The 19269-nt window shown below is 48.7% G+C and overlaps 1 protein-coding gene across 2 annotated transcripts in view; it reads right to left on the bottom strand.

Annotated features, from left to right (window-relative positions):
- Window positions 1–7161, bottom strand: part of LOC138521854 (N-acetyllactosaminide alpha-1,3-galactosyltransferase-like) — a 122894-nt gene extending 115733 nt beyond the window's left edge. Inside the window, exon 1 of one of the 2 annotated variants that reach the window (XM_069634999.1) lies at window positions 6915–7161. In XM_069634999.1, the coding sequence (XP_069491100.1) occupies window positions 6915–7030 (116 nt within the window). In that variant the 5' untranslated portion in view covers window positions 7031–7161. The remainder of the gene's footprint in view (window positions 1–6914) is intronic. The other variant, XM_069635000.1, reaches the window with a different exon arrangement.
- Between the last annotated feature and the right edge of the window lie 12108 nt (window positions 7162–19269).

Genomic DNA, 19269 nt, shown 5'->3' with positions numbered 1-19269 from the left:
TAACATGGCGTCCCCCTTGCCATATTCCTAATCCGCCGGCATACGGCCGTCTTTGCTGTTGCCACCCTTCTCTGTTCCATTCAACTATGGACACAGAACGTCACGCAAGCGGCTCCACTCACTTCATTGAGCAGCGGACGCGCTGGTAAGGCATCGCTCAGTTAGTTTGCAGATGAACCCCAGGCCATGCAGGGACTTATCAATTCTGTGTTAGTCTAGACGACCGCCGGAGGCAACATTCAATTAGCTAATTGATGTCTCTCTTTTGCTCTTCTCTTTCATTACGGGATGTTTACCACTCGGATTCCGGCCAAACTTCAGCATTGCTCTATTTTACTAAAACGTTCTCCGTGCAAGTTATTGGTATGTTGCTTTTACTTATTAATTTTATTGATGTGTTATTGTTGCTCATCAGATCTGCTAACAGGCGCTCATAAATCTTCTTGTTTTATAGGGAGCCCACGTATTACTTTTAATTTCTAATTAAGGTTCAACACCTGATAAGCCTTTTACTCTTGGCACAGTTTTTTCACATTTTATGCATTCTTTTGGAATTCTACCTAACCTTTGACTTATTTTCAATTCAATTCATTGCGCAATTATTTCCCATAGCACAAGATTTGCAAATTAACCAAGATTAAGGTACTCCTATGCAATTCGGGCTTTACCAATGTATTTTTTGGCTGATCACCATTGCAATCCTCTTTCCTCAATTAATGTTTTTTTAATTTTTTTTCTATTTCTCTTTATTAACCTGATATCCTTTGACAAATAATGTCGCACTCCATTGGTAATATGCTTTTTACCTTACGTTTAATTCAAATGTATTGTCAAGGGTTTTGACCCATGTTGAATCAATAGACTGGCTAGATGTGGGGTATGAGCTGTCGCCGGCCACATTCACGCCAGAACCAAGAGAACCGCGCAGTTTTGCGCACAGCAAAATGGTCCCCTGACCTGCCACCCACCAGTGCGAGCGTGAGGGGCCAGGAGTGCCATGAGTGAAATGGGGTGCCAAAGGAATAACACCAATGCCATGTTAAGCAAGGTTTATATATTATCAAGTAAAATCCCCCTTTTTGGAATGCATCAATTCAAGAAAGATCCCAAAAATGGGTGCAGTACCAGCTTTGTCCACAAACCGGCGCTAGCGGTCTAAACTCTGACAAGAGAACTGCTACTTCAGAAGCTAATCAGCCTCCTGAGACAGCTGGAAACTTCAAAGGCCTGCTGGTTAATTAAAACTCTTAACCACCTGCTGTTCCCAGAGACAATCTGATTGCATTAACAGGCCAAGAGGCTGGGAAACCTTCTCACCTCAGAGAGGCACACAACAGCCCAGGAAATCACAGGTTCCTGTTAATCAAATGCAGAGTGGCCCCCTGGTCTGTTGACCTCAGCCTGCCGGACACGACACAATAGACTCTTTCCCTTGAATGGGGTATGTTGATTTTCAGTGTGGACTGTAAACAGAGCCCTGCCTGGGAGAGGAGAGACATGTGGTACTCCCAAGTTTCTGGGGGTGGACTCAGACACTTTTGTGGAATCATATTGCAGCAAATATTTGCTTAAGTTAAATGCTTCTAAAATATTGTATTAAGCTCACAAAAATGTGCAATTTGGAGAACCTTCATCTAAGAAATGTACCCACAATTCACGACTTCATTCAACTCTGTACCATGTTCTAGGACCAAACCCCGCTAATTATTAATACGCAGACACTGTGCTTATGCTAGAGACCTAGTAAATTAATGGAATATGGGTAGGAAGGAGGGTGTACATTTGTGTAATTTTTGATACAGATTTAACATTGGTAAACCAACTAAAAATGAAAATAAGTTGTCATTTTTTAATACAAGCCCCCAGGAAGATCAGAGTTGAACAAGCATGCACCATAAGTAATCTGTAATATGTACATGTAATGTCAAACAACTGTGTATCTGGGAAGTATGTGTAATTATGAAAAATGATTTCCTAAGCAAAAGTAAAGGGGCGTTCTTCAATAGATCATAAATGGCTGACATCACTCTGACACTCCATTTCCTTCCCCCAATCAAGGAGGAGAGGGGAACTTGGCCAATGATAAGTCGTGAAGGGCAGGCTTAGCTATGCCCAGGCACTCACCCACTTTCTAAACACATAAAAAGAGCCACTGGAAGCCAGATAGGGCTTTTCTTTTTCACTTTCTGCGGAGCATTTTGACAGACAACTCCACATCCTGATTTCAGACTTCACATCCAGAAACTCCAGGAACTCTAGAACCCAACAGCTGAACTCCGATCAGCAGGCCTTCAAAACCTAGCAACCAAACCAAACTATTCAGACAGCCGGGCTGAGCTGTCTGATTCTGGCTAAAACCCTGTGCCAGAAACACCCAGAAAGCAGAGCTGTACCCGGAACCAGAGACCAGACTGCCGTGCAGTGCCAAGAACTTTTGTCAGAACCAGAGATCCAGACCGCTGTGCAGCACCGCTAGCAGAGCTGACCCAGATCGCTGTGAGCAGAACCAGGCAGAGATCGTCCGTGGCGAGAGAACCGCCAGGAGTCCAGTCCAACCGGTTGACCCGATCCGTGACGAAGTCGCATTCCTGTCCAAAATCTAGTGTGAGTACCCCGCTAGCACTGTGCCAAAACCAATCTCTTAGTTTAAAATAATCTAATCCAAACTATTTTAAACTATTAGAACTGCCACCTAGAACCTTCTAGAACCGTGTCATTCTGTCATCTTTAAAACTGAAAACTGTCATCTGTCATTCTGAAACTGATTTCATTTCTGAAAAACTACCTTCACGAAATCGTCTGCATCTACGGAACCGGAGCAAGTTTTAACTGTCATCTTAAAGCTAAGATTCTAAGCTTTCCAACAAACCTAAAACCGACTTGCTACCCCTAATAGTGCCTCTGTAAACGCGCCCGACGCACTCGGAAAATTTGCCGCGATTTGACATTTTGCTTCATTTTAGCCACGCGTAAAAATATTTGTCTTTGCTTCCATCCCTGAAATCTGTTTTCAACCTAATAACCATCCCTGAATCATTGATAGGGCTGGCCTGAACTGATTCAAAGTATCTATCACCTACCCTCACTTAATTGCAACCACATCAAAGTATATTGCCTGTGTTTAAAACTCCTACCTGTTTTCCTCTAAGCTTGCTAGGGGGGGGAAGTGAATTATATTTGATTGCATTCCTGAGAACTATGCGCTTTCCTTCCATATCTTTAAACTGCATAAGGGGGGGGGGGTGAATTGTCAAAGAAAAGTGATTACATTGTCTTTTGTTAAAGTCATATCAAGTTTATTTTCTGTACTGCATTTCATTCATCATTGTATTGTCTTTGAAGCCATATGAGCATTCTCAGCTACTTTATCCTCTCTATATCAACTTCTAAGCCATCAAAAAGAGTGTACCACTGTAACATTATCCATTGTTGATCACTATCATCTTCACAAGTGTGCTATCAAATATTAATTTATTATAAAGGTGTGATCTATATATATATATTGTTTAATTTTCAAATAAACCTTTTAATTTGCAAAACAAACCTACTTCTTGGCTCAGTGGGGTCAGGGGGATTCTAAGAGAGGGGTGTTATATAAGGGTTGTCATCCAGAGTAAATGAACTGGACATAAAAATACATCAATAAGGGCTTCCATCAGCATCCCAGACTAGGCATTGACTTAGCTGTAGTGTTGAATTGAAGTCGCTTACAGTATTTTCTGGTAACTTTTTATTCAATTGCCATGGCATTGTGGTGGTTATGATTTTATTCTGGTTGGTACACCCTACCTGCTCTATGTGTTTCGGGTCTGGGTATTTGTTCTACCTTTATTATTGATTTTTGTTTTGCTAATTGGTTTTGTGCAACAATTATTTTTCAAAATTATGTCCAAGCAGCCTCAGTAGAAGAGCATGAAGCTCGAAACACATGTCAAGCTGCAACATTGTTGATTAAAATCACTTAATATAATCAGCAAATTGTGTGTTCTATTTGATATTGTGTGCGCAGTGTGAGAGAAAACCCATTCTTCCCTCATCTTTCATTCTGTGGTAATTTGGCAGGTTCCTGCTACCGCTCTCAGCCGCAGCCCATTAGCAAGCACCTAAACTCGCCATCCATGCGCTGCACCCTGTAGGGTCCTCTCTCTGCCACTTTTCTTGTTTCACATTACGTGCACACACAGATATATGTGGATGTATTGGGGTACACATATGCAGTGGCGACTAACATTGTCTATTTTAGAAGAGAGCCCCACAGGGTACTCGAAAACACAGACAGAGCCCTGAACTGTTGGTTTTGCGTCCATGTACTCTGTTTAATAGCCGGTGTGCGATCTGATTTCGGTGCAACTCAAGGCGCTAGAGTTTGTATGTTCGGTACACACCTCAAAGACATTTCAGACCCTTTATGCTGTTTTCTCGAGAGACCACTCACAGTCTGGCAGCCGTGGCCCACGTGTGCCTGCCCCTAGGGACAGAACGGGCACCAGCAGACACCCAGACTTGCTGTCATCCTTGAGGAAGAAGGAACACTATAGTGCCAAGATAGCACCTAGATTCATAGGCAGCAGAGGCTGACGTCGCCAACACAGAGGGGATTTTCCCAGCGAGAGGAGGTGAGCTGCGTATATGGGGCATTATAGAAATGCAATGCAGCGCATTCACTCATTCATTCATTCATTCATTGAACCGCCCGTCCATACTGGTGAGACAGCTTGCTGAATCAGGAGCTTACTAGCCAGATCTGCGACAGGACGACTCAGCTTTTCATCTCTGTGTGTTTTTGCTCTGAGCAATAGTAACACCTGCTCTATACAATGATGGGAAAGAGTATGAGTCGTGGCAACAAGCAATATTTGAAGAAGGTCAGCAGACATGCACAGTTTTAACCCGTCAGCGTTTGACTCAAGTTTTTTAAATATGCTTGTCAAAGCTTGGCACCTCTTCCCTTTTACTCACCCCTGACATCTTCCTTTCCTACCCCATCCTCCTACCCTTCTGCCCCCGTGGCGCTGTGAAATGGGATCATTGCGCTGTAAAGCGCAATACAAGCCATCAAGCATAGCCGGAGAATGAAGCCCTACCCTTACCACTAAGCCTGCAAGGCACAGAACAACCAAAGTGCTTTCCTCCACTGACTGGCAGACGTGGAGGCGTCAGACACCTTCTCTCTCTATACGTCTCAATGCCTCACAAATCTCCAAGGCCACGTCCTCCCCTGCCTCTTTTGAATTCACTGTCTCGGCTATTGCTCTGCCTCGATCGCCTCGATCGCCTCACCTCGTCTCCATCTCTCGCCCTCCTGGTCCCACTGGACCATTCTTTGATGTTCTTGGGTGCCTCCTCGATTCTCTTTCCAGTAAACATCACCTCATTCTCTTCGACGACTTTAACCTTCCCTCTCCAACCACTTCTCAGAAATCTGCACCAGTCTTTTCTTAGTGGCCAGGCTCTCCCCTCTATCCATAGCCTACCCATCCACACAGGGGGTAACTCTTTGGATCTCTTAATCATCTCCACCTCTCTGTCACACCATCCACATCTGATAACTCAATTGTTTCCATTGCCATCTCCTTTCTGCCCTCTGACCTTTCCTCACCACCTTGCCAGCTCGGCCTGGGTGGCTGGCAGGGACTTGGCCACCCCTACCTTCCTTCGTATTGGCAAAAATGTACACACGCATTTGAAACTCCTTTGACAAATTTTCCGCACCTGTACTTGGGTCCCCCGAGGGCATTCAACCTACAGTGCATTGAGACCATACCAATGGTGAAAGGCACTATACAAATGGCCATTACATTACTGACAGTTCTCCAAGCACACCATTGCAAGACACCATATTGCCACCCTACAAGGCCTTAACCGATCATAATGCACACATCAAGAGATAAAACATGTGAAGCTGGTTGCTTAATTTCCTCTGGGTCCCTCCTTAAAATCTGCTCAAAGAGCTGGAAGGAGGCAATATGGTGCCAAGCAGAATATTTTTTATAGCGCTTATATTGCAATGGGAACATTCCAAAGCGCTCTGGCGAACAGGGGAAGCCGAATGGGCCGTTTTGGAGAGGGAGAAGGGATAAGGTTGACGGGGAGAAAGAGTGAGAAAGAGTGAGAAAGAGTAAGGCGGGGACGGTGTAAAGTGAAGAGCGGGCGGGCCCGACAGAAAGGAGTGAGAAGGAAAGGCCAGGTAAGCAGGGCTAAGACATCAGATGGTTCAACTGACAAGCATCTGCGGAATTTCAAAAGGCCTTTCCCTGTCAGGGTGGGTGGGATTAAGGAGTTACAGTAAGGGACCTTTGTTTGTCATTAATACTGTTAAGCGGTACACATTTCATCAAGATCGGTATGATGAAATGTAGAGTGCAGCGGAAACATTAACTTACTGAGCTAGCTCACCAGTTGATCTAAAGCTTTCCGTGTGTTTCAATGCCACCAGTGCACATTCACTTTGCCCTTTATAAACGCCACCCGTATATACATCAAGAGGCATAGAATTATCACCTATAATTATAATGATAGGAGCCGAGACAATGTTAGCGTATTGTGACAGGATGCTAGAATGGAAAGAGAAAATGCGAGTGCCGGCAGTGACCATCCCGCCCCCGCCCCTTCTTCATAGCTGCCGTTGCATGTGTATATTTCAGTTTGAGCAGTGAGCAGACGTCCCGGTTTTCCCGGGACAGTCCCGGGAAATCGACCTCCGTCCTGGAATTAATTTTACAAACCTCGTCCCGGGTTTACAAGGGTGGGGGGCTACGGCCCCAGTTGTTGCCGGGACCCAATTCCGGGACTGTCCCTACAAAACCGGGACACCTGGTCACCCTACTTTGACGCTCTTCCGGTGAGATTCACTTCGAGTGACCCACGTTCATCTTCCCACCAGCAGAAAGCCTCTGAAATGCCTGGAAACTCACCGGGCGTGGCTGTGCCTGGGGCCAATGGCTGCCCCCGACTCTTCACCCCTGAGGGCCCGTGGCTGGGGTCTGTGCTGCACCGCCAGGGTTTCCAAATGCCTTAAACTCGGGCGCATTCCACATGCCAGGCGTCTGCACTCTGCAGCATTTTATGCAGGGGGCAGGCGGGCGAGGCTTGACTAACTCCTGCCAGTAAAGTCTGCTCACTTCTGGCCTGTGATGACCTGTCACAGGAGGGTGGTTGCAGGGCGAGCGCTCCCTGGCTTTTACATGCATTTCATCCAGCCCCCGGGGTGTGGCCCCACCCACTTCGCCGCTGAGCCCAGTCGGATATCCAATGCGGCTCCTGCCTCGCCCACCGAGGTTTGCCCATGTTAAAGCTCCTTTTGTTTGCCCCAAGTCAGATTTCTGATTTGGCTTCGTTGCGCTGAGCGTTAGCTGATAACGGCCTCGCCCACAGATCTTTTGTGCAAAAACCCAGACTCGCTTCAAAGTGGAAAAGGTCGCAAATAAACGCTAACCTGGCCCCTGGCCTTGCAGACTAAAACTAACCGCTTTAACAATTTGCCAAAACATTAAATAAACAACTCTTTATGCCCGCGACAATAAATAAATAATTAACCACAACTACCTCCCTACCCATCCCCAGGCCCTTACCATCCCCTTACCATCTACTCAAACCTTCGTTCCCGCTTTTTGGCATCATCTCCCCGGGGCCATGCCCCTCCATCTTCAAGACCTGCTCCCCTCTCTGCACCCCCAGGGTAGCCCATTCGTGCAAACAGCACCACCCCCATCCTATACCCACGCTATTCCCCCCATCGCTTGCCTCCCCCCACATCCAAAGGGGCCATGCCCGCCGGCACCATAAAAAAACCTCCCCTGAGTTGTTTTTTTCTGCCCCACCTCTTAATAGCGCACTACCTCCAACCCTTCACCATGTCCTCTAATAACACCATCAAATCCAACAGATAGTAGCTGTTTCCAAAAACTGACAGGTGAACCCCCATCTTCCCTAAAAACTTCAAAATGCACATATACAATCTCCTAATGCTCCAAAACTCGCACTGCTGCCAAACCACAAAACTTGATAATTTCCCTGTTAATCTTCTTCCTCGTTCGCTCTACCGCACCCTCACTTACCGCACCTCTCTAAACTCTCCTCGGTAACAACTAAGTCCATATCAGACTTACCTTAGACCATATTTCCCTAAGCCATGCCAGATCCCTTTTCATCTTCTTCAAAAGAGCTACTCCCGTATCCCGCACCAAATAATTCTCCCCAGCATGAATGATCAACCCGTCCGGGACCCCGAAACGCTCCTTCATCCCCGCCAGCATGGGCAGCAGTTGGTTCCACGCAACCCCCCACGTCCTGACCACCTCACAATCCCCACTTGAAAGCTGCAACCCAACTGCATGCCAAAAACCCTCTTCTCTGCCTCTCTACCCGCCCATTTCACGATTGAGTGCCCGACGATCCAGATCTGCCGCATCTGCCCCGGCCTCCTCGCCGTCTCTGAAAAAGAAATCATATTGTCACCTCACCATCCTAACCCCCCTTCCCCCCATCACAAACCCACTGCCCCCCACTCAACCAGTCCCTTTCCCCAGCTCCCTAATATATCCCTTATACTTCCCAGACCTCCACCTGCCCAAGCTCTTAACTTCGTCCTCCGATAATCCCAAGCGGTTACCCTCAGAAGCCGCACCCATTCGGAATGAATGCGTCCCATATTCCTCTGGTTTCTCCCCCACTACCTCCAATGCCTTCCTCAGTACCCCCAACACCTGCGCTGCCTACACCCTTGACCCCCCTTCATGCCGGAAGACCATCCCCGACCTCCCTCCAGATAGCTCCTTCCACGCCAAACTTGCCTTTCCCGGGCACAGCTCTTTACTCCCCCACCCCAGCGACACCCAGCAACCCCTTCCCCTCTGGTCTCTCTTTGACCTCCCGATCCTAATATCTACCCCCAAATCCGAGAAATGGACATCCTCCCACTGCAACCCACCAGCTCCCTTTTTAACCCCCACAAGCTCCGATATGCGGAAGGCCCCCGAAAAACAACCACGTAAAGCAGACTTGAAACATAACTCCTTCCCAGGCCGACCAGCAAACTTCTTCCAAAACCCTGCACAGGCTGACCAACAGCGTTGCCGATACCGGTTGTCTGCTATCCTTCTCCTTCCCCCTTTCCCTCGGCCATCCCTCTAACATCCTACTCGCCATCTCCCCGCCACTAGGTGGGAATCCCCAAAACCATTTGCCATAGAAAGCTATTCCCGCTAATTTCCCAGCTATGGTCGCTTTCGACCAACCCTTATCCATACACCATAACAGAAAATTGACCACATCCTCCCTCCTGCATTCCTCAGCATCCTCCCTAGCCTTCCAGCTACGTGCCCCCCCTTTATGAATTCTTCCCACGCCCTTCTGTAAGCTGCCTTAGATGCTGGGGCCAGAGAGCCCTCCACTAACGACAGGGCTGTCAACTTCCTAGCTTCCACAGCTCCTCTGGGATCCGCTGCCCAATCTGGTCTGCTCCAGGTGCCAATCCATGGAATCTCTGCCGTTAAAAAAGAGATGATGCATCAGTGATGCCATTATCCTTACCCGGCACGTGCGTTGCCCTGAACAGCACATTCCATTCCATGCATCGCAACACAAACTCCCTCATCAGCCTTACCACCCTCTGGTCCCTTGCCGACTGCCTGTTGACTACATTGACTACGCACTTGTTGTCCACATTAAAATTCACCTTCTTGTTGGAAAACTCCCTGCCCCACAGTTCCAACGCCACCAACAAAGGAAAGAACTCAAGGAATGCTATACTTCTTCCCTCTTCCAACCACTGTGGCGGCCGCCTCTCCGCACACCATCTGCCTTGCCAGAAGACTCCGAAACCACCCGCACCTGCTGTATCTGAAAATATCTGCACCTCCCAACTTACCGGATCCCCCTGAAGCCACATTGACACCCCATTAAAACCTTCCAAGAAACGCAACCAGATCCTACAATCCTCCCGCACCGCCCCTGAGACCCTCACCCGATGATGCGGGCATTTAGCTCCCACCATGGCCCACGACATGTTCCTACAAAAAGTCCGGCCCGGAGCCACCACCCTGCATGCAAAATTCAAATGCCCTACCAACCGCTGCATTTCCAGCAATGTCATCTTCCGTGCCACCACCAATTTCTCCAGCAGACCCACTAAACGACTCACTTTGCCGTGCGGCAAGCATGACGTTATGGTCCTGGAATCAAGCTCAATCCCCAAAAAGGTCAAAACCACAGCCGGCCCTTTCATTTTATCTTCCGCCAAAGGCACCCCAAATTCCTGCATCAATGCCTGAAAAGATTTCAGCATGTTCCTGCACTCTGATTCATCCTCCGCCCCGCCGATGAACAAAAAATCATCCAGATAGTGCAAAACCCCCTCCGCACCTGAACTAAATGTAAAAGCCCACTGCAAGAATGAACTAAAACGTTCAAACAACGCACAGGATAGTGCACACCCCATCGGTGGAGCCTTATCCTCGTAAATGCGATCTTCAAATTGCATCCCCAGCAACCAAAAAACCTCCGGGTGCACCGGCAGCAACCTGAATTCTGCCTTGTTATCACATGGCCAAAAATGCTCCGCTACCCACCTTCCTTATCAACTCCACTGCCTGATCCACGCTCGCATATGACACCCCACAATCCTCTGGGGCAATAAAATCATTGACGGACAAGCCCTCTGGCCAAGATAAATGATGAATCAGCCTGAATTCCAACAGCGCCTTCTTGGGCACTACCCCCAATGGCGATATCACCAAATCGCCCGGTAGATCTATAAAATGGACCTACCAACCTCCCTGCCTCCACTTCCTTGAACAACTTCACCCTAACCACCTCCCCATTCTCTTTGGCTGATTTCAAATTTTCCGCCCATCTACACACCCTCTGCCCTTGATACCCCAGCCTGAATCCCTCCCAAAAACCGACTCCCAGGATCTCCGCCCCTTCCCTATCCGTATAAAAATTGAGCCACCTCTCCAGAACTTCAACTTTAACTGGAGTAAAAGCTTTTCCCCACAACCCCTCGACCTGCTCCCAACCCTCGATCCCCTTGCTGAAAGCACTGTGTAACCGGGTGCCAACCTGCACATCTGGAGCACTTGTGTCTGAACCTGCACGCTGTCCTCGTGCAGCCCTCCTTATTGAAGCCCCAACACACTGCCAACTGCTGTCCCCTGCCTCCTCCACCCACCCCCTCGTGGGTGGGGCGACCAAGAAAGGGCCGGTAAGGCACAGGTAAGCCACTCGCCGTGTGCACTGTCGGGGCAGGCATTGTTGGCGCCATCCATTGTAGCCAGATGGTCCACATCACTCTCCCCCATACCGCCTGGCTGTCTTCCGCCAGTCTAGACCTAAATTCCTCATCGTATCGCACCCACGCGAAACCTCCAAAGCTCGTAAAAGCCTTCCTAATCACATCCATATACTTCCACAGTGCTACACACCTCTCCGGAAATTTTTCGCAATACACACTGGCATATATGATAAACGTCGACGTCCGGGTACTGCTGGGCGCATCGCTAATTCCCTCTCCTCTTCCTTGGGGCCCTCCTTGGCTCTGACCTCCCTGTGTAATAGCTTGAAAACATCCACAAATTCACCCGCCCAGATCCTTTCCTTTGTAGATGCCATCAAGTGTGCTCCCAATGGCTTAGTGATGCCCATATAGGGTAACTTCTTTTCTTTTCCTTTAACCTCTCCATCCTTTTCCTTTGTTACCTGAACCTCAGTTTCCCCGGGCTCAGTCGCCCTGTCAGTATGGACCTCCACCAAGGACACTTTCTTCTCCTCGCCCACAGCTCCCACAACCTGCATGCCCACCTCTCTCATTACCCCTTGCACCAACACCTCTTCCCCGTTTGCCCCCAACCTCCCATCCCTCCTTCCCCATGCCGCTGACATTCCCTCTCCTGCTCACCTCTCTCTGCCCCGCTGCTGCCCGTCTGCAGTCTTGCCTCAACCTCAACGCTCCGCATCTCCCTCCTCACTGGGCTTCTGCTGCGAGAAGAAAACATGTCAACCTTCTCCCGATAATTGCCCAGCCCCCATCCTTGCTGAACACCTTGCCCTTCGTCATCCCCTTCACTCCGTAACCCAAAGCCTCTTTCCCCCCCTCCCAGCCTCATCGTCCCCCACGCCATACCAGGGCCATTGCAAGCACATGCTCGGGCCGGGCAACTCCTCCTCTTCTGAACTCAGGGCGTCCGCCCCGCCGCTCCTTCTTGTTCTCTGCAGGGCCGTGACAACCCCTGCATGATCTTCTCTTCTTGGGCGAGGGGTCCTCACTTTCACCCGTTGCTCCTCCCCGCTAGGGGCCATGCTGCGCCTTCTAGGCTGCTCCCTGATGACTTGTAGAGGGGCCGTTTTTTAAGCCCTCTCCTGGCTGCGCCTGCAGAACCGTGGGGGCCGCCCCAAGCCCTCCAACCGATGCCCTCCTCGCTGGGGAGGTCGTTCCGCACCTCTCCCTCTCCTCGCTGCTCTCAGGTGACCGCTCCTTCCTTCTACCTCTGGCACTCTTCTGCAAATACTTACCGCCCCTTCCTCTCCGCCCTAACGTACCCCCTGCCCCTCAGCACCCCCACTCTCTTCCTCCCCCCTGCCAGCACCCCTGTACACATTCCCCTCACTTCCTTCCTCTCCCGCAACCTCCTCCCCCGAAACCCTCCCCAATCCATTCCCCACTACCCTGGACCTCTTTGATGCCCTCCTAGGGATATCCCTCCTGCTACGCCTACCCCCCACCTCCCAGGCCCCCCCTTTTCCCGCAGCAGGGCTGCATGCAACGACCGCCGCCAGTGCCCCGTCTGCCGCCGCTCGCCGCTGCAGCCTTCCCCCTTCCCCATCACCCCCGCCAGTAACCTCTGCCACTACCCCCTCCAACTGTGTTTTGGAGGCCCTGCTGATAATCGCAAGGTCCTCCCACAATGCCTTGGCGTCAACCAGCCCTTTTTTGCTTGCCCCACGGCCCCCCATCCTGCCCACCCTCACGCAACACATGCCAACCTACGATTGCTAGCACCGCCCCTGAAACCCCTTTTTCTTCAGCCTCTTGCCCCACCAACCGCTGCCAGGATCCTCTATCACAGCCCCCAGCCCAGCAAACGCCCATGGTTACCCCAAATCTTGCACCCCCTCTCACACCCAACGTACTGTTGCCCCCCCCACCCTGTGTATTAACTATGGGCTGTCCCGCCAATGCCTCTACTAATCCTTCTCGCCCTCCTTTCTTTCTCCTGTTTTTTTTTTGTTTTGTTTTATTAGCCCCCCACCCTCTACTAATCCCTTTATAATCCCTTATTTATATTTATATTTTACCTAACTGTCCTACCCCCTAAATTGCCCCCTCTCCCCCTACCCGCCCCTTGGGCCCTGAGAGGCAGCTATGCCCCTCTGAAAACCGAGGCTGTCCCAACCCTCTCTCCCTGCCCCACCTTCAGAAACCTCCTGCCCCTTGTTCTGATCACCACACTCGCGTATGCTCTTCTCCAACGTGGCCCCTTTAAGGCACGCACTTCAAGCCCAGCCCCTCCACGCTGCAGCCTCTCTCAGCGAGCGCCGGCCGCACAAGCTCGAGCGCTCGCCGACCCACAACAGCCTTCCCCCTGCCCCAACCGCTCACCGGCCGCACCGCCCCACGGCAGCGGCCCGCTCCACACCGACGACGACCAGGTCTCGCCCCAGGTAAGGAGGGGGTACCTTATCTACAGTACCCCCGCTATTCCCTATTCCCCCCTTTTTACTATATTCTATCTTTTTTTTCTCTTACCCACCCCTAAGCCCAACACTCGCTCAACCCCCACCACCACCTACTCAGCTAACCCTCCCTGCTCACCTCCGCTACCTAGTAGGCTCCGAGGCAAGGAAAGCTCGAGAGCAGGAGACCCTGACAAAAAACGTGCCCTTAACGGTCTCCTGCTCTCGAACATTCCCAGCCCCTTAAATACCCCCTCCCCGCGGCGTGCTATGCGCAGGCCAGCTCGCTGGCCTGTGCAGCGCCCAAAACCACCCCAGGGGGAAACGCTGCATGTTCTCCCTGGGGCCCCCCTTGCCCACGATAATAAGCCTGGAAATGGTTTAGTGTGGGGGGTAGGGGGGTCAGGGGGGAGGCATGCCTGTGACACAAGTAACAGTGATGACAGGGATGACAGTAATGACAATGTCTGAAAGGAGGGAGGCCAAACGAGTTGTGAGGTGGAAAAACTTTGGCCACAAGCTTTATTTTCACACAAGCCATGGGAAAGAAAACCAACCATAAAAAACATCATAAGAAAATAAACACAAATATATAGTTTGGGGAACAGAGGTATCAGGTGAGTGGGCCCCTACTTCCACGTAGGGCCCGCTCGAGGCTGATCCCTGCCACCCCTCATGCCCAAAGCTTGGGACGTTGGATGGACCCAGCATGTGAGCCGTGTCCGGTTTTTCTTCCGAAGGATGGGGAAGCTCCCAGTGTAGGTTACTGGAGGGATGCTCGAAGTGTACTGTCAACGCAGCAAGGAAAGCAATCAGTCCAATGTCCCTGCAGCGAGGGAAGCTTCAAGTGTAATGTCACTGCAGCGATGGAAGCTCCAAGTGTAATCTCACTGCAGCGATGGAAGCTTCAAGTGTAATGTCACTGCAGCAGGGGAAGCTTCCAGTGCAATGTCACTGCAGCGAGGGAAGCTTCCAGTGTAATGTCACTGCAGCGATGGAAGCTTCAAGTGTAATGTCACTGCAGCAGGGGAAGCTTCCAGTGCAATGTCACTGCAGCGAGGGAAGCTTCCAGTGTAATGTCACTGCAGCGATGGAAGCGTCAAGTGTAATGTCACTGCAGCGATGGAAGCTTCAAGTGTAATGTCACTGCAGCAGGGGAAGCTTCCAGTGCAATGTCACTGCAGCGAGGGAAGCTTCCAGTGTAATGTCACTGCAGAGATGGAAGCTTCAAGTGTAATGTCACTGCAGCAGGGGAATCTTCAAGTGTAATATCACTGCAGCGAGGGGAGCTTCCAGTGTAATGTCACTGCAGCGAGGGGAGCTTCCAGTGTAATGTCAGTGCAAAGAGGCAAGCTCTCGTGTAATGTCATGGCAGTGAAGGAAGCTCCTATTGAAATGTTACGGCAGCGAGGGCGGCTCCCAGTGTAATGTCACGGTTTATAGTCATAAAATCGAATGCAAAAATGTCGAAAGTCAGAAAATCGAAAAAAGAATGTCGAAAAAAATCTATTTGAATTTCTTTTTTAATACGTTTTTTATTCGAAATGTGGGGGTCCCCCCTAGCTCCCCCTTTTTTTGATCTTTTTTTTTACATGCAGAACCCCCCAAAAAAATATAAAGAATTCGATTTTTTTTTTCGACGTTAAGTTTTTGAATTTATTGTAATTTGACATTATTTTTCTCAATATTATGACTGACCACCTAATGTCACTGCTCCCAATGTAATGTCACTGCTGCGAGGAAAGCTCCCAGTGTAACATCACTGCAGCAAGGGAAGCTCTCAGTGTAATGCCACTGCAGCGAGGGAAGCTCCCAGTATGTTGTCACTGCATTGAGGGAAGCCTCCAGTGTAATATGACTGCTGCCACAGAAGCTCCCAGTGTAATGCCACTGCTGCGATGAATGCTCCCAGTGTAATGTCACTGCTGTGAGGGAAGCTCTCAGTGTGATGTCACTGCAGCAAGGGAAGCTCACAGTGTAATGTCACTGCAGCAAGGGAAGCTTCCAGTGTAATGTCACTGCAGCGAGGGAAGCTTCAAGTGTAATGTCACTGCAGCAGGGGAAGCTTCCAGTGTAATGTCACTGCAGCGAGGGAAACTTCCAGTGTAATGTCACTGCAGCGAGGGAAGCTCTCAGTCTAATGTCATGATAGTGAGGGAAGTTCCCAGTGTAATGTCACAGCAGGTAGGGAAGCTCCCGGTGTAATGTCACTGCAGGGAGGGAAGCTCCCAGTGTAATGTCAACGCAGCAAGGAAAGCTCTCCGTCCAAAGTCCCTGCAGTGAGGGAAGCTTCCAGTGTAATGTCAACAACCAGTCATCAGCGGTAGCCAGACATTTTAAAGAAAATGGACACTCAATTACACAATTACGTCTTTTGGTATTAGAAGTTGTACAAATCAAAGGTTATAACACAAGAACGTGAAAAAACTGAGAGCGCAGCAAGAAGCTTTTTGGATAGATAAGCTCAATTCACTGTCCCCATGTGGAATTAATGAAGAGTTGGACTTGAGTTGTTTTTTTATGAATTCATTACTATTGATAGATTGATAATCCTGTTTTTATGATTTGCCTCACATATTCTGTTCTCTGGTCATTTTGGAAATATGATTTATGTGCACTTTTTGTAGACAAGCTATCAGTTTGAAGTAACCATGACAATGGAAGACCTGTGCAGTACATCACTATCTGCAGTTGTTTATGAATGGAAATATTGGTGTTAGCATACGCTATATATTACCACAATATTCAGAATACTATATGGCTGATTGAAACACCATTTATAATACCTGCATTACATGGGAATCCAACTTTTAGAATATGTTTTGAAGTATTCTTATCACCTAATTTTGTGTAACTATAGTGACTTACACGCACTTACACAAGCGTAGTAATGCCCATCCATGGAATTAAGCAAGCAGTACTCGAACATTCACCGAAACAATTACCAACCACTAAAATACTGAATATTAGTATAGGCAACAAGTGGAATAGTAGACATAATAGTGATGCAAATCGTGCTTGCATTTTAACAGTGGCAACGAGATTGAGTGCCTCCAGCAATCAATAAAGTAAGTGGGTTCCCGTTTAAATATCGGATGAGCATATTCAAAATTGAGATGATTTATATTTTAGCAAAGAGAATCATTTATCAACAAAAAGGAAATTAAGTTATCTAGAGATCTTGGCAGTAGACCACGACAATTAATCAGCAGCCGCCTAGTCATATGCATATAACACCATTCCAAGATGGCCGACCGCCATCCGGTACACCTCTGGAGGTATCCATGACAACCATCTAAACAAATAGAAGTGCATTAGGAACACGCGCGCTCCCGTGGCGTTCTGTTACACGAAATCTCGGACTAGACAAGCTTAGTTTGATTCTACACCTTATGGTTTACCTAATGGATAAGTATTACCTAGAGAGTGCAAACTTGAATATAGATGCTATGTCAAGACTTGGAGGTTCAGATTATGCTCACTCTTCTCTTTACTAACTCAAGCAGCATTCAAACAACAGACATGAAAAACGAATAACCAATAAAAAACTACAAATCCCAACAAAACCATCTCATTTGTAGTCCGTTTTTCATAGGTTGTCCCAATCACGTGATTTCCTCATGAAATACACTTCTCCTATCCTGTATAACACTAACTGCCCCCATAGTCCTTCCTCTTTCTTTGCTGCTCGAGCAGCCGAAATAAGTGCTTTGATTTTATCTTTGTATTAATTGTGCTTATGTGTATGATGAATACTTAGGAGGTGCGCGTTTAGGCTTATGAGGCTTGCCGCGCGTTAAGGTCATTTGGCAGAGCATATCCGCGACAGAGGATGCAACAGGGTATTTGCTCCGGCGCCATTCACTCGTTAGGAGGCACTGCAGAAACGTAAGTTTGCAAAGGCGCAACGGGACTCTGCGGGTTCCAGCGCCGTTGAGAACTTACAATGTTGAAGAGCGGGAGCATCGGTACGCGCAGGAAAGGATCTATTGCCGTTCCGAATGAATTTGAGCAGCCGCATTTTTGAAAGGCTATTGAAGAGTGAGAACCCTCACTGGAGAGTCTGCGAGCGCCACCTGGTGGTCGGAAGGGGAACCGCAGACTGAGATAGACACTGCTCCACAGAGAACGGGCCTAGCCCAGGTAAAGAAGTAGACCCCTCATTATTCTGCCTGCTCGGGAGGAGATATTAAGGAGATTGTCAATATCTCATTGACGGGCTCAGTCCCAAGGGAAAACTGCTAACAGACACTGAGACTCGCCAAGCTACAGTTAAAAATATATATATATATTTTTTTAAAACTCTTTTTATTACTGAAGGTCAACACAGATTAAACTCATTGCACACGCATACGTCGGTACATACAATTCAGTAGTTGTCAAAGGCATAAATCAGAAATCATAAAAACAATTTACACAGGCATTTCCTCATCAGAGGCCATTTCGCATAAGTACATTCTGAACGGGGCCCATATGTCCTTGGGGCGACATCTCATTGTCACAATCATGGTGTATTGTTCCTCACATTCGTTTATGTAGGCCAGATCAAGAATAAAATGTTCAGTTCAGAGATGTACTTGTCCAACATTTCAGTAGACACCGTTTGGCCACAGCACATGCTACATTGAATAGTCGTCCGATCTTTTCACCTTGTTTGCCTATATCTTCGAACAAATATTTCGGTGGATGCATGTCCGCGGGGATTTGTGTAATGTCTTCAAGCATCTCTGCCACTTCTCTCCAAAATGTAGCAACAGGGGGGCATTCCCAAAACATGTGATATGCTCCCGCTTGGCTAGCCTTGCACTTAGGGCAGTCCCCCGATTGAGTCGTTGAGAGCTTGGCCATCTTTGCAGGAGTGTAGTGCAGTCTATTTAAGATCTTGAACTGAACAAGTCTGAGCCCTGCGTTCATGGATATAGCTTTAGTAAGCATACAATATTTCGCCCATTTTTCTTCCGGGATACTCAAGTTCGGGTCTTCCTCCCATTTGGCTTTTACCTGGTTTGTGGTGGGTGTACGTAGTTGTACCAGTGCATAAAGTTTAGAGACTCCCAGCCCTGTACCAGATGTGGCGGCTTGTGTGCAGGGATGGGATGGTGGCTCGTCCGGGAAGAGTGGCCAGCGTGCACTGAATGCAGATTTCATCCTATGGTATTCAAGTGTTTTGGTTGCCCCCCCCCCTAATGCCTCCCTGATTTCCTCGAGCGTTACAAATCTGCCATTCGGGAACATGTCCCGCATCTTGATTTCCCTGTCTGGGTCCCAGTGTCTTTGTATCGTCTTATCCAATGTGGGTGGTATGCCGGGGTATTTCCAAAGGGGTACATCTGGGTCATACGGGGTATATATCTTCAGTTTTTTATATAATGCCTTCCATGCACGTACCGTGGTCCCGACTGGATCGAAGGGACAAGGATCTTTGTATTGAGAATAAAATATTATAGAACGGAGGTCTATGGGATGTGCTGCAAACTTCTCAAGCCATATATGGGGCGATCTATCCTCAGGGTCATACCAATGCTTCGCGAACTGCGCCTGTGCTGCAAGATAGTATAGCTCGAAATCCGGCACGGTTAGCCCCCCTGTACAATAAGG

This window comes from Ambystoma mexicanum, chromosome 13 (assembly GCF_040938575.1).
Source record: "Ambystoma mexicanum isolate Mex_15411 chromosome 13, UKY_AmexF1_1, whole genome shotgun sequence".
Classification (NCBI taxonomy): Eukaryota; Metazoa; Chordata; class Amphibia; order Caudata; family Ambystomatidae; genus Ambystoma; species Ambystoma mexicanum.
The sequence above is the reverse complement of the archived record's forward strand: the minus strand, read 5'-3'. Positions and strand labels throughout refer to the sequence as shown.